Genomic DNA, 15145 nt, shown 5'->3' with positions numbered 1-15145 from the left:
ATTTTGTACCAATTTCTTGCCTTGTAATAATTCATATATTTGTTACAATTGTTGCTAACTTTAATTAAAATATATTACAACTTGATGTTGCTTCAACTTATTTAAATGACAAACTTAAAGAAGAAGACATTTATATAAAAAATTTAGAAGGTTTGGAAGTTCTATCAAAATAAAAAAAACAAGGTATTGCGATTGCTAAAGACTTTATACAATGTGAAGCAATCTAAACATAGATAAAATAAGAGTTTGGATAAATCTTTATTGAATCTTGATTGGAAGTACTAAAAATTAGACCCTTATTTATACTTAATATATATAGATAGATTAGCTATTGTATTAATTATTTATGTTAATGATGTGTTTATTGGTGACAAGAACTTTGAGATCCTTGTGAAATACAAGGATGAATTAAAAGAATACTATAAGATGAAAGACCTTGGTAAATCTAGTGATTTTTTTTGCATTAATTTTTTACAAGATAAGAAAAATGGTACAATTAGTTTAAGCCAAACTAAGTACATTTGTCAAAAGTTGGAGGAATTTGGGATGAAAGATGCAAAGATAGTTGCTACACTAATGGTATGAAGTCATATCACTAAGTATAAGAATGATGATCTTTTTGATGCAGAAAGAATAAAGCTTTATCAAAAGGTTTTAGGTTCATTATTGTACCTTGCAAATAATACAAGGTATGACATTGCATTTTCTTGTCAATACTTTGCTCAATACATGGCACATCTACATGTTTTACATTGGCAAAGAATCAAACAAATATTTTGTTATTTGCAAAGAACAAAATATTTGGTATTATAATATGAAAGAAAAGAAGAAAATTTCCAATATATAGGCTACAATGATACAAATAGAGCAGGTTGTGTAGAGATGTGTTATTCAATAGAAGATTATGCATTTATATTAGACGAGGTAATTATCACTTAGTCAAGCAAGAAACAATCTTTAGTTTTTTTTTGTCAATAAAAGCAAAGTATGCAGCCTTAGATGTTGCAACAAGGAAGACTTTGTAGCTTTATAAAGTATTTAGAAATTATGACATTTTAGAGCCAAAAAGGATTCTTATTTATGAGAATAACAAGAATACAATTGCTATTGCCAAGAATCCAGCACACTATGGTTGTACAAAGCATTGGGATATAAAACATCATTTTATTAGATAATGTGTTGAGAAATGACAAATTGGTTTGAAGTATTGTCTCTTGGAGCAAATGGCGATAGATATCTTCACAAAACCTCTCCTTAGAGATAAATTTCTAATTTATAGGGATATGTTAGGTCTTGTTTCAGTAGAGAATTAAGTCCCACTTTTGGAAGAGGAGTGTTGAATATCCCACATTTTACATGCCAAAAGTTGTGACTTATCCAACTCTTAATTAAGACTTTAGAAGTGCCCTTTCCTTGGCTTTCAACACCTTTCATTAGCAACAAATAATATCCATCATGTTTTCATGCTTTCATTCTGTTTTAGGAATATGAACAGGTTCACAACAATTGCAGGGTGCACTTGTGTCAGACATGGCTCCAGTTCCGTTACAGATTTCAATAGTGCTGCAAGAGAGTGGGGCAGAATCTGATTTATCATTGAACAGTGGATGGCAGACTAGTGGAAAGAATCAGGTCTTTTGTCGTTAGTCATGGAGCTCATGTGCAAGCACATCAGTGCTCATGCAGTAGGCAAGTGTCCATTTGAGGTCTGACAATCAACAAGACAATATAGCCAAAGCTACAGAATGAAAAAATCACTGCTTACTATCATGATACTCTGCGCATACGTGCTGTTGAATTTACACATTTTTATGCTTACTAATTTGCAACTGTTTCAGCTCCAGAATTGGTCAATAATACCAGTTACAGGCTCCCATGAGGGTATTATATAAACAAACAAGCAAACATTAAACAAGATTTGCAAGGTTTACAACCGGTACTATAAACAAATAAAATTGCAACTGATCATCATTATTATTGTACAGAGCCACATGTGGAGAATAATCCAAAAATGACGTCTTTTAACTCCAGAATTGGTCAATAATACCAGTTACAGGCTCCCATTCCGATTCTAATGTAGAATACAAGATTACTGACCCACCTGATAAAAGATCCACATTTGTAGGGTGGAAGCAAAAAACATTAGCGAAATTTCTCTAGGCTCGAGAACCTCACTTAGCATTTGTGCTCTTCTGATAGAAGACAATATCGCACTCATCAGCCACGAAGTGATGCTCGGAGAAACTCTTCATCATGACAGAGATGAGGTGAAGAGGAAAAAGACCCGACTTTTGGGGCTCGCGGTAGTAACTTTTTAACAAGGGCCTTACGGCTGCTGTAGCTTCACGCAAATGATAATGCGGGATCTGAGGGAAGAGGTGATGCACGACGTGTGTGCCAATGTCGTGGTGGATCTCATTAAACAAACCGTAGTCGCGATCGATGGTGGACAGTCCACCCCGCAGGTAACTCCATTCCTGACCTCGGTACCAGGGGATTTGTTTCTCATACCCGTGGTGGTGAAGGTAGGTCACAGCGTCCAACCACATCACGTTGACGATGTAGGGGACGAAGTAAAGCTTGAACACAAAAAGAAACCCGACTTGCGACACCGAAGTCATCGAGATGGCAACCATTGTCAACCAGCATGTGGTCGACGTTGCCACCTCCTTCCACTCACTCGGGTCAAACAAATCGCTGGACGGATTGAAATGGGAACCCGACTTGCCAGGAGTTCTCCACCAGAGGTACGCGGGATACGCAAACAGCGTAGCCGGAAAGTTCAGCCGTCCAAATTTGCCCCAGAAATCCAGTGTGATAAACAGCCCCTCTGTCATCGGGTACCAGGACTCGTCGTTCTTGACGTGGCCATGGTTGGCATGATGTGTCCTGTGACTGATGCGCCACCCGTGATATGGCACCAGAATGAACGAGTGCAGGATGTGTCCGACCAGGTTGTTCAGGCTCTTGTTGCTTGAAAAGCTGCCATGCCCACAGTCGTGACCCAGAACGAAGATCGCCCAAAACATTGTCCCCTGTGCCAACCAATACACTGGCCACAGAAACCAGCTATCGAAGTATACCGCCACATACGCTAGCGTCACTACAATGGCAACATCTCTGACTACATAGCTGAAAGATCTCGACAGACTCCGCTCCCAGCAGTGCTTGGGAATGGCGGCTCGTAACTGGCCAAGGCTGAAGGGCGGCTTTCTAGACGCATCGAATTCTTCATCCTTCCTATTAATCTCATGCTTCACGGACATCCCACCCACGTTCCTGACATTCTCAATGCTATCCAACGACACCACGGGAAGATTGTGACCAATCTTTCGGGGCTGATCCAGCGATATCAAGCCCCTTCTAGACGACATCGCTCCAGTCCACAAGAGCTCCGCCGCGACTCTCCACTGGAGTCTCTCTCTCTCACTCACTCTCCCCTTCCCGAGACACTTATTGGAAAGAAGACTCATAAAAAGCACAGGCTGCATCTTTACACTGCTGTGGGCGGGTGGAGGTCAGCAGCTACCATTCAAGGTCACCCTTGCGTGCAATTTCAAAGAACACCCTAGTGCCACGCTCGTGTCGGATCTGTACTCGAGCAGCCAACAAGGACTAAGTGGCCTGCGCGGTCTGGCGAGTACGAAGGGGAAGACAATTGTCTCCACTCATTAACCGACACGACCCACGACCAGCGTACATATCATTCTCAGAAAACAAAAATAAACAGAAATTACGTAACAAAAACAAAAACAAACAGAGCTGCAAGAGATCCGCTTTCAGCAATCACATTGTAACCCAAACGGGCCCAAATTGTATTCTCCTCGCCTACAACACACAACTGTGTATGGGCCATCGATCCAACACCCTCCCAGTTGGGAACCGTCCAATTTCAAAAAACCAACTCCTCGTCATCTTGTGCACTACACCACCGCGACACAAACAAGAGCAACCTTATTGCAATTCATTGGAAGAGATAGAAACAATCTGAAACTCCTTCAAATTTCCAGATTCATAACGGCGATGTGCCTCCAGGGCTCGCAAGCACAGCACATCTACAACGATCGTTTGCGGCGCCCCCTAGTGAAATCCATTGTGGTTCATCTCGCAGCACCTCGATCTGAACTCATGCACCAGAGTCCCCAACCGTCGATGGGATACCAAGGAAATCTTGCAGCATCGCTGCCATGGATTTGCACGACCAGGCTGAATCTGTGCATGCCCCAGTGATTTCGAATTCACGGTGTCGGTATCGATAAACCCTAAAATGTTTTGCGATAATGCACACCGTTGGATTGTGTTCGTTGGATTGAGGAAACATGTTTGTTTGTTTGGTTCTTTGCTATGGGGCTGAATGTTGACAAATTAAGACATTTATTGAAAAAACGAAAACATTCGTCTACATCAAAACCAAGGTACTTGAAAATGAGCTAAAAAGTGTTAAACAACATGTTGTGAAAACATTGACATCAACCATCAAACAAGTTGTACCAATCATAACTTCTGTGTGCATCATTACCTTGCCTCCAAACTCTTTCATGATATTGATATATATACACACACACACACACACACACACATGTAAACACATACACATACATCATGATAAAATTTTTTTATTTTTATGTATTTTATTATTTGGCAATTCTGACGAAATGGAAGCACAATTGGTAAACTAACTTAGTATTGTAATAGACAAAGACAGAGGAAGCTAATTGAACAAATAAATTAAAAAGTTCCTATAAATTCACAAACAAGAAATATACTATTTCTTCGATTAAAAATGTTTTTATATGTAGTAATTGTGAAAAGTGATACTATTCAACAAATTGCATGAGAAAACAAGAACTCCAGGCCACGTTGTTGGCCTTAAGTGTAAAAAGAGCCCTCAAGGGAGGCCAATCCGTCTTTCCTTTTCCTCCTCTTCCTCCCTTTATTTCCACTTTTCTTTTTGCTGGTAGGTATGCACAGAAATGTGTCAGAAAAGCAATAGAGCAGGTCAACTTCCATTTCCCAGTGATGTTTTGGTTTGTAAGACAACTGTTTGCAGAATAGCAGGTTCTAAGCATGGTTTGTGAGAGTCTTTGGGTCAAAAGAGACTGCTCACAAGAAGAAGGGAGGCCGGAGCTAAGATGAAGCTCAGTTTTTTCTGAATAAACACTCAAGGAAGCATACGGGGTGGTGAGTGCCTGAAGGGACACCCTAAAGCAATTTTTTGAGCATGATGATGCTGCAGGAAGTAGAGAAGCGTGAGGAGGACAATTGCAGACACTTGGCAATCCAAACATCATTGAATTTGGCCACATAAACAAGAAGTTTCTCCAAATCCTAAAATTCCTTCTTGCTAGTTGAATTTTTTCTTCTACAATGTACCTTGCCAGATCAATTTAGGTTGTTTTTTTAGGATTGGAGATGCTCCTAATGGGGAACGTTAAAACACCTGTGCGGGTATTGCCTTGGAACAACACATCCAATACCATACATGCCACACTATTTCCGTCTGGTCCCAAGTTATGCCTTTATCTGTCCTTAGAAACCTAAACACAGATTGAGCAGGAAGCCACATCCCTTGCCCACCTAGTACTAATAGATTTTGCATCCACCAAACACCCCTCTTGCATTGAATTGCAAAAATGGGTGAATGCTTACTTGATTGAACCAAATATGCTAATAATCTGGATCTGGATGCTACAAGGGTACATTGTGATCACCTTCATGCAAGCTGAAGGTGCTCAAACAGCCTTGCAATAGAGCCTGCTTGCATGTGGAGTACATCTAATCTACCTACATCTTTGGAAACCTCAGTTTGATCCTCACACACTGCAAGGGATCCAAATTCTCTTGTGGGTATGCTTGGTTTTCCTAGTGGAATTACCCAAACCAATATGGAATGAGCAGAAAGCATATTAACCATTTGCACCACACATCAACCCTGTAATCACAATCAACATAGTCATCACCTGACTATTCAACGAATGCACCTGTGTGATGCATAAAACACCCATTCTCCTGTGTTCTTAATTCATTTGCTTCTTAGTCATGAATTGCAGAAATGAATGGACACACAAGTCAGAGAAGAATGGGGTGGTTAATAATATATGAAGAAAACAAAAATGATGTCAATTTGACAAACCTACATTTGATCATGAAAATGATTGGAAAGCACACTCACAAGCACAATTGGAATGTGCAATTGAAGGTTCACTTTGATTTTCTTTTGAGGTGCTTGACTTTGTAAAGTCATTTTGTCCCTAGAGCACTTTCACGTTGAAGGCATTTATAGAATAATGAAAAATCTATCCTGGGCATTGACTTGTGTTTGTATGTGTCTATATATATATATATTGATATTTTTAGGTAATTTGGTGATTCTTTTTGTGGAGATTTCACCCAAAGTAAATTTGTTGTTCACCAATAAATGTAGGCACAATGATTTAATCAACATTGTTAAGTTATTTGGAAAATTGTTCATGTAATCCAAAATTTCAAACTCTATCTCTTTTTGTTTATTTTTTTCGATTTTCCTAGATTTTATACAACAGTTTGCGGTTTCTAACTCATTAAAATGTATTTATAAATATCTTTAAATTAAATTTTAAAATTACAATTAATTTGTAAATATTAAAACTCTTAAAGTTTTATGTCCAGGTTTGACATTCTCATGTGGTTTACAGGCACAAAGTACAAGTGATAAATATATTTGTGTATGTGTGTGTATATATATATATATATATATTTATTTCTTTGCTCAATTAATTTCACACTTTTGTCATGGTATGTGGCATTTTATTTTTCTGTTTTCTTTTAATATTTTTTCAGTAATTAATTTAAAGAGACAAAAAGTATTTATTTTGGATAACAATATGAAGTGTTTGAATTCTTAAATTTCGTTTTATATTATTATAGTTTCTTTGATATGATTTTTTATTTATATAACTATGAAATTTAGAAGGGTAATAGAATTGTTATTGAATTTTTAAAACTTCTCTAAAAGTCATATATTTTTATTGAAATTCATTGTAAAGCCTAGTGTGTACTTTTTCTATTTTAAGCATATTTCATTTTCAACTTCGAATCAAATCATTTGAACTTATATTGGTGATCAAATTTAAAACACTTAACAGTAAAGGATTTTTGGAAATACAACCCAATTAGTTTTACTTCCAAGTTTTTATTTTTTATTTTTACAATGATTCATTTATGTTTTCTTAGTTTAAAAAGTACAAATTCATACTCAGAAAGTAATAAAATCTTGCAAGGCCGATTGAAATCATGATTTTCAATTTTGGTCATTTCAATTTATACAAAACTTAATTTTTATTACTTTTCTTTATTGTGGTCAGTTGTGCAAGGTACAATATTCTACCCCAAAACACATGTACATCATCTGACAATAAATTACGGTAATTCATAAAAATACTATTTTTTCTTTAATAATGATCCACATGTTTTCTATATCAACTCTTTATTAACTCTTTATTAACACATTTACTGATTTTAAAGAACTTTCTTTTTGGCATTTCTTGGCAGCACAACCATCCACAAACGACTCATACACCTTAGTTAAACTATCTTTACATGAAAAGAATCACCTCCATTTGAAAATACATCGAATGTCAAATAATCCAAGTGTGAAATGCAAACAACTGGACGAAACAAGAGCCATGAAACAGATTATAGAAGTACTTCTCAGAAGCCAGATCTCATGGATGAACAGACAGATGAACAGAAAACGATGAATAGACAAACGACGAGTGAGAATATAATGAATGAAAGAGCGGATGAGTGAATGATGAAGATTTAGATGGATGGATGTGTGGATGGGTCGATGGAGGGGTGGATGGCGAATGCATGGTCGGATGTGACAAGAAGCACGGGTGGTAGAGGTGGCCCAATGGCACGTCGGCAGCGACGAGGGCAAGGACGTGAGCGTGAAAAGGGATAGGTGAGGTGGAGGTGGAGATGGAACCCTAATTTGAAGCAGGGATGTTGAAGTTTGAACCTCCCACGAATCCTCTCGTCTTTGTGTGCTTGAATATCGTCGTAGGATGAGCGAGGAGGAGAAGGAGAAAGAGAAATAAATGGTGGCAGAGGAGGAGCTAGGGACCTTATCTGAGGAGCGACGGGTGTACCGGGTTTAGCCTCGCCACAGCACAGCACCACGAGGTCAGAGAATTGTCGGGCTTGCTTGTCGAGGATGGTACTCTTCATGTGCCCGCACACACACTCGGAGCCAATGTCGGTGCCTGGCTGGGCCGCACCTTAAAAGCTGCCATCTCACTTGTCTAAATCTGTTTGCGCAAGGTTTATATTATAAGAAAGATCCGGATTCGGCATCCACAGGCGAGACCGGATGCGCTGCGTTGGCAGCCACGCACACATCCAGGCTGGAGTGTCTTTTGTCGTCAACCTCACATGACCTTGGCGGTGAAGGGCCACTGCTTGGACCTTTTCCGCGGGACTCGCCTCGCGCTCAGAAATCCGCATCCATCTCCTCGCGAATCGATTCCTCCGCTGTTTTCTATCGAATTCCCGACTCATTGCATGTGCTAATACGGGTGGAGAAGGTCTTGGTCCATCATTTTCTTTGCCGCTCTTGCATCTCGCGCTGGCGGAGGTGTGAGATTCAGTCCGCGATTCGGGACGCCAGAGGTTTTTTTTTAAAAAAATCTTGTTTCAGCTGCATTGGGCTATTTTTCGGGCTTGTTGCAGTCTGAGATTTACGGTGAGGCAACTAGCCGTGCGTAGGTGAGTTGCCCTTTTTTTTTTTTTTTTTTTGGTTTGTTTGTTTGTTTTGTTTTGTTTTGTTTGTTTTGTTTTTTTTTTCTAGCTAGCAGTTTCGGCGTATGTTTTTTTCTAAGTGCCACAGCGATGGGCTTCAAATTGTTGTTTGTGTCTCTGTGCTTTCGCATTTTGAAAAGTGAGCACTTGTATCCTGCTGAGGGTTAGGAGCACGTAATTTCTGGTCGCATTGCTTTCTTGTATGTTGGGATGCACTCTTCGGAGTTGGGGTCTCTTACCTTGTCCCTCATTTAGTAAACGTCCGAGAAATTAATCACTCACAGGTTTGGATATTTGCAGCCGCGGTGATACTCCTCTTGATGATTTCAGGACTTTTTTGAAATGAGAGGTCACACCATCTTGTTCGTGTACCTTTGCACTTTGGTTCGTACGTGCCAGGGCACGTACACTAGAGTTTGGATTTTAAAGATTCGATTACTGTTACACGTGTCTAGTGATGAGGGATGTGCTGGTCTTGCTTTAAAGTTTCAAGTGCAGTTGCACGTTTAGGAACTAATCAAGTGTGTGTAGCGTGGTACAATCTGTATTGGTATCTATCTCTCTTTTTCGTTTCGTATGCACTATGTGACAATCTTTTGCTGTACTCGTTGCGTAGGCCTTGATTATTTTGTGCCAAGATGATGCAAACGCGGAAAGACATCTTGGAGATCGACCGGGAGAGTGTTATAGTTATCTCCAAATCTAAGCTTATAGATGGCTTGCTCAATCTCATAGGTGTGCTTCTTAACTCCGCATTTTTTCCATTTGCTCTCTTATTGGATCTCTTCAACATTTCATCTGCCTGTTCACTCATCTCAAATTTGTTGTCCTCCCGCTGACTTGACCAAATCTCAAGAATGAAATAGTTTCTATACTTGTCTAGTTACATTCTAATGAAGATGAGATGAATAATGCTTTGTGGTTTATAAGCATGCATTGGTCTTGAAGGATGCTTTCATCTTGTGGAATGATTCTTTAGCCTTTATTTTTGGCAGGGCCGGATGAGAGAGTGGAGTTCAAAATCCTTTGCAGACGTATTGAATCAACAATTCGAGCTTGGTACAACCTGAAGTTTGAAGAGATGAATGTAAGATCGAGGTTTTATTTGTATCTGAGGCAGTCTACAATAGAGAGCTTTTTATCATATGTATTTTTATGTGTTATGATTGACTTTCACGTTGTGTTGGAGTAGGAGCGGTGAATGTAATATTTGTTCTGGATGAAACCAATATTACGTTTTCTCTACCTTAAGATCTTAAGTCTCCCGTGTTCTCTTGTTCGTTAAACCGCTTCTGAAACCCCGTCTGCTTTTTGAAATTTTCAATCGGTTGATCGAGAAGTAAACGGATATTTAACTTTGGTAGTTCAATATCCACTATGTGGGATCTCTGTTTTGAAGTAGAACATCTTACTTCGCAGAGTACTTGGGTTCGATGTCAATCATTGGTTTTATTTAGGCCATGCAACTGAATTGTTTTTAGATTAATTGCTTGCTTGCAAGTGTTTTGATGTAGCTTGCTGAACAGGGGGCAACGTTTTTCTGGTAAGACAAGGATGGATTCGGTAGGCCGATCACCCCTACCTGGAATTAGTCAGGCTGATTTTCCTATGTTTGCAATTCGCAGCAACTGTATTCACTTTTTGATCCAGTTCATGGGCGAAAGAAATTGGAGTCACTGCATCTCAGTCCTGCAAAGGTCGATAAAATGGAGCAGCGATTCCTGAAAACCTTGTTCCAGGTGCACCTATTATGACTTCGCTCTTCGGCTGTACTTATCCTCCATCCATCGTGTTTTGTTTTCTTTATTTTCTTTTGATGAATTCCTTCTTGGAGTGACAGTTTGGAATATCAGAGCATGTCTGATTAGTCCTGAAATTAGACAAACAGCCTTCTAATTTCACGTAAACAATCACCGTGAGACTTGTTTCTTTCGAAATCACTGCTGAGAATAGTCTACGTAGGTCTAAATCATCTTTAGTATGATTATTAGGTGATGGAGCAGAGCAACTTCCAAATACTCAGCGATGCTGAAGTAGAGCTGGCAAATGCAGGCCAGTATCTTGTGAACATGCCAATTGCAGTTAATAAATCCAAGGTACTTCAGCAAAATCAAGACTTTGAATTCTGATTTTGATCCTAGGTTCATCGCTACCACTATAAATTGTCATTTTTTTTTTTTTTTTTTTACATGTTTTATTTTTAATTTGTGAGATTTTTGTTAAGAGATTGATGTTTTAGCAAGTTCTTTTTACTAAAGAGTATGTCGTGATGACACTGGGACCTGCAGTTAGACAAGAAGCTTTTGACCACGTTTTTCAAAGAAAACAAAGTTGATCAAGTGCCTTCGTATGCGGATCAGGTATTTGAAAATCAGGAATATTAATCTACTTACTGAAGCTCGAATATTCCTTCATAGAAAGTTCTGAACCTATTTAAATTGGATCTTGGAATCCCTTATCCATAAAAATATACCTAAGAAGACATTTCGAACCTCCAAGGAAATTCTTTTGAAGTATGCGCTTTCTGCCTCTACCATTTTAGACACATCAATCTTTAACTATATATCTCTGACGTAGTAGAACTTCAGATGTTAATAGTGGTTGATACGGTAATGTCTGACATGTTTTTATTTAATGCTCCTAGTACGTTATCTTTCGACGTGGAATTGGAATCGACAAAACCACAGATTACTTCATTCTGCCCAAGTTGGATCTCCTCATTGAACGCACTTGGAACTGGTTTTTGGAAAAATTGGGGTAATGTTCTTACCTATCCATGTAGTCAAGACCCCATAGAATTCAAACTCAAGTTGATGGTGGTTGCTTGCTTACCCTTATCTGTATTTGAATTAGATTTTCGAAGGTGAAAAATGAGCAACTTGTTCATGTGCACTCTCTCTCAAGAAAGCGAGTTGAAGACCAGAATACACTGCAAGGCAACACACAGAATGAAGACAAAGATTCAGGAGCTGATGCTCATAATCTCCGCTTTGAACGTATTCGAATTCAGAATATGGATATCAGGTGAGCGGAGATGACAATTATGCCAGAGATTCAATGTCAAACATCCGTGTTTGAAGTTCTATCCTTAGTCTTAGAAGAGCAGACATCTCAAATTGATTAGCCTAACATGGCGTACGCCCTAAGATTGGCATTTAATCTGTTGGCTTAGTGCTTTACTATCGCATGTCCCTTTTTTCTTGCAAGTGCTTTATGGGGAAGTACAAATTAATAAGCAATAGAAGCTGATAGTCTGAAGGATTACATTTTTCATCCCTATCATCAGATCATGTGATACTCATACTTTTGGTTGTTGTGACATAGTTTCCAGAATCTCTTCACTCAAAATACGGTACAGGAGCCTACATTTGACCGCATGATCGTAGTTTACAGGTAATCATACCATTTGAGTTCCAGGTATAGATAGTTTAGTTAATAGTAGTGTTGGGACCCGTTTCACATATTTGTGCATGTAAGTAATCGGTTACTATAGTTTGTGTTATGACTACATTGAGCTTGAAAGCCACGCTTTCTTGTGCTGTGTATCGTGCTGTGGTGGTTTGCTTTCTTTGTAACATCAGGATGTAAGATGCTCATTAGAGAATAATTTCCTTGCTGAAATTATGTTATATTGGAACGTACCTAAGTATGTTGTTTTTCGAGAGCAGGCGTGCTTCTAAACCACATCATATAATTGACCCACTTGGGGACCGGGCCATACACATCCGGCATTTTCGAAACATTCCTTTGGCAGACATGGAGCTTGTGCTTGTAAGTTGTCAATGTCTATACTTCACACCTGTATGTCTTAGGTCAGGGTACAAAGCCTTCAAAATATGCAAGTATGATATATTTTGCATTTTCTTCGGTGCTATAGCGTTGCATGTGCAAAAGCAGAAGGCAGAAATCTTATTTTGGTTTTTATTAACATCCTTCCGGTTTTGCTTGCCATCAGTGTTAGACCATCAGCATATGTGTTATTTTGCTTCTAGACCTGTAGATGTAATTAAAGTAAGTAATAAAATCAAATTTATTTTGTGTGGTTTCAGCCTGAGAAGAAAAATCCAGGTTTGACACCTATGGATTGGGTCAAGTTGTTGATATCGGCATTGGTTGGCCTGGTAAGCTATATGTTTCAATTATGATCTGGCATTTTCTGAATTTCATTCTGGTTTAGGTCTTATAATGGACATGAGTTCTTCTTGTTGACAGATGTAGCTTTGTTAACCTACGCTGATGATGTGCAGGTTGCTTTGTTTGGCTCGACAGAAGTAGGGGAGGGTGATGTATGGGTGCTACTCGCAATCTTGGGCGGCATTGTTGGATACATTGTGAAGATATATTTCACGTATGTAATTCTACATCCAGAAATCCATTTCCAAAGAAGAAAAGAAATTCAACCGTGTACTTTTTTTCGTGTCATAATTTTTAATTGTTTGACAATCCCCTTAATAACCGTTGAAAGTTTTGAAGCATCCAGTAGCCAACTGTACAATGAGTCTCCCATATGCTTTAAATGTGAAACATTGGACCATCGCAGCTTGCTGCCATTGCTTTTTGTCTAAAATCAGTGAAGTAAATTCATGTTAAGATTACATCTGCCTACTTCTGAGAAGAATTTAGTATAGGCCTCCAGTCTTACTCATAGTCAGTAGCTCACCACAATAAGTTCGTACGATCTGTGTTGTGAAATTTAACCGGAGGTCTCGTTGAAACGCTTTGCAGATTCCAGGCCAATCTCGTGCTGTACCAAAATCTTATCACTCAATCCTTGTATGACAAGCAACTTGATAGCGGAAGGGGGACCATACTCCATTTATGTGATGATGTTATCCAACAAGAGGTCTGGCACCGCTACATGGACATGATTGATTATACATATGTGTGTGTGTGTGTATGTGTTATTTTCATTTCTTTTTGGTGACATTTGTGCAGCTCGTAACTGTAGAGATTCACAATACTTGCTTTTGCCCAGGTAAAGGAAGTTATCATGGCTTACTTCGTTTTAATGAGTCAAGGCAAAGCTACCGATCAAGTGAGTGATAATCTGAGCACATCCATTAAATCAATGTACTTATTTATTCAATTTTAATGTGTTGTTCTGACCTTTATATGGATCCAAAATTGAGTATTCTGTTGTATATTTAAACCTGTTTCTTGTTTCTAATGTTTCTCATGTGAAAATGTAAACGAAGCAACTCCACTCTGGTGCTTTCAAACTAACAAATGTAATGCGTGGGTCAAGTAGGAATTAGATAGGCGGTGCGAGGAGTTAATGACCACAAAATTTGGTGAAAAATGCGACTTTGATGTACATGATGCACTGGTAAAGTTGGAAAAGCTCGATATCATTACAAAAGTGAGTCTGATTTCTTGGCACTTGGCTTCCTCATCAATCTTTTTACGTACAACTTTTAAGTCACAACTAGTTCATGACGAGTCTCCTCTCTCTTTCTCTCTCTTCTTCTTCTTCTTCTTCTTCTTCTTCTTCTTCTTCTTTTTTTTTTTTTTTTTTTTTTTTTTTTAATTTTCTCTTTCAATTTTTTCTACATGCTTTTGGTTTTCCTTAAAAGCTTAATTGGGCCATATAGTGTTGGCAAAGATGCCTTAGCTGCACCCCTCCTCGAGGCTTGAGGTCTTCAGTTGTTCGGATCTTGTTCTCAAGTGAACTTACGCTGCGGTTTGAGGTTTTGTATGATCCTGATCGATCACCATCTATGACAATTTGTTTGCGTGATGATAGAATGCGATTAACAAACAATGTAAAATTCAAGTAGAAAATTATCTCTAGAATGGTTTGTTTGGGAGGATTTTGTAGAACATGACTTTGGTTTTCAAAGAGAATGTTGCTAAGTGATTTCGTTCATAACAAATTTCCAGGACGTTAATGGGAGATACTCTCATCAACCGCTGAAGAAAGCCAACAATGCCATTGGTCAAACCACTGACGAGAAGGTCGAAATGACAATTGGACGATGATTTTATACGATAATTAGGGCGGTCTAACCATCGAAGAGTTGTCCTAGAGTTTCAAAATTAAGGAAACATTGGGATAGGTAGAACTCTGGCTTAGATCTAGGTAAGAATTTGCTATTCAATCTTGTGTACATTGAATAACGAACTTAATTTTGGATTGATGAATCATCAACGCCTCCATAATTCATTGGGTGAGATGCTACCATGTCTAATCAATCTGGGGGTAAAGAAGAGGTGGTTCATTTGCCGATTCTGCTCCTTGTGTTTATGAGCATTTGTCCAATTGTTGCTCCAATCAAATAAGGATGGAATTGTAGTGCTTATTTAACAAATGTTAGTGTACATTCTACAAGTTTTTAATTTTTTTCTTAGATACTTCTTAAAAGTT

The 15145-nt window shown here is 38.6% G+C and overlaps 2 protein-coding genes across 3 annotated transcripts; one reads left to right on the top strand and one right to left on the bottom strand.

Moving 5' to 3' along the window:
* Positions 1-1942: 1942 nt before the first annotated feature.
* LOC112279588 (acyl-lipid omega-3 desaturase (cytochrome b5), endoplasmic reticulum) lies at positions 1943-4173 on the bottom strand. Its single transcript, XM_024514189.3, has one exon. It carries the CDS (start codon positions 3489-3491, stop codon positions 2172-2174), a length of 1320 nt encoding a protein of 439 aa, XP_024369957.1. The 5' UTR covers positions 3492-4173; the 3' UTR covers positions 1943-2171.
* A 3812-nt stretch (positions 4174-7985) lies between these two features.
* On the top strand, positions 7986-14925 carry LOC112280639 (uncharacterized). Of its 2 annotated transcripts, XM_024516332.3 has the most exons (17): positions 7994-8166; positions 8305-8748; positions 9398-9516; positions 9777-9868; positions 10407-10520; positions 10773-10877; positions 11070-11141; positions 11426-11538; positions 11635-11805; positions 12106-12174; positions 12450-12552; positions 12831-12902; positions 13029-13129; positions 13507-13624; positions 13757-13816; positions 14030-14140; positions 14662-14925. In XM_024516332.3, exons 3-17 carry the CDS (start codon positions 9420-9422, stop codon positions 14758-14760), a joined length of 1497 nt encoding a protein of 498 aa, XP_024372100.1. In that variant the 5' UTR covers positions 7994-8166; positions 8305-8748; positions 9398-9419; the 3' UTR covers positions 14761-14925. The 2 variants fall into 2 exon arrangements, with proteins under 2 accessions (XP_024372101.1, XP_024372100.1); XM_024516333.3 differs by having other exon boundaries at positions 7986-8725.
* The last annotated feature ends 220 nt before the right edge of the window (positions 14926-15145 follow it).

The sequence above is a fragment of the Physcomitrium patens genome, chromosome 3 (genome assembly GCF_059467195.1).
Source record: "Physcomitrium patens ecotype Gransden chromosome 3, ASM5946719v1, whole genome shotgun sequence".
NCBI classification, from domain to species: domain Eukaryota; kingdom Viridiplantae; phylum Streptophyta; class Bryopsida; order Funariales; family Funariaceae; genus Physcomitrium; species Physcomitrium patens.
The sequence above is the reverse complement of the archived record's forward strand: the minus strand, read 5'-3'. Positions and strand labels throughout refer to the sequence as shown.

What these genes read in the sequence shown, in the direction of transcription:
- LOC112279588 (XM_024514189.3), bottom strand. Translation starts at nt 3,491, where the DNA reads ATGCAGCCTGTGCTTTTTATGAGTCTTCTTTCCAATAAGTGTCTCGGG.
- LOC112280639 (XM_024516333.3), top strand. Translation starts at nt 9,420, where the DNA reads ATGATGCAAACGCGGAAAGACATCTTGGAGATCGACCGGGAGAGTGTT. An exon ending in CAGACATGGAGCTTGTGCTT is followed by an intron (nt 12,553 to 12,830) that starts GTAAGTTGTCAA and finishes GTGTGGTTTCAG; the next exon opens with CCTGAGAAGAAAAATCCAGG. An exon ending in AGCTCGATATCATTACAAAA is followed by an intron (nt 14,141 to 14,661) that starts GTGAGTCTGATT and finishes ACAAATTTCCAG; the next exon opens with GACGTTAATGGGAGATACTC.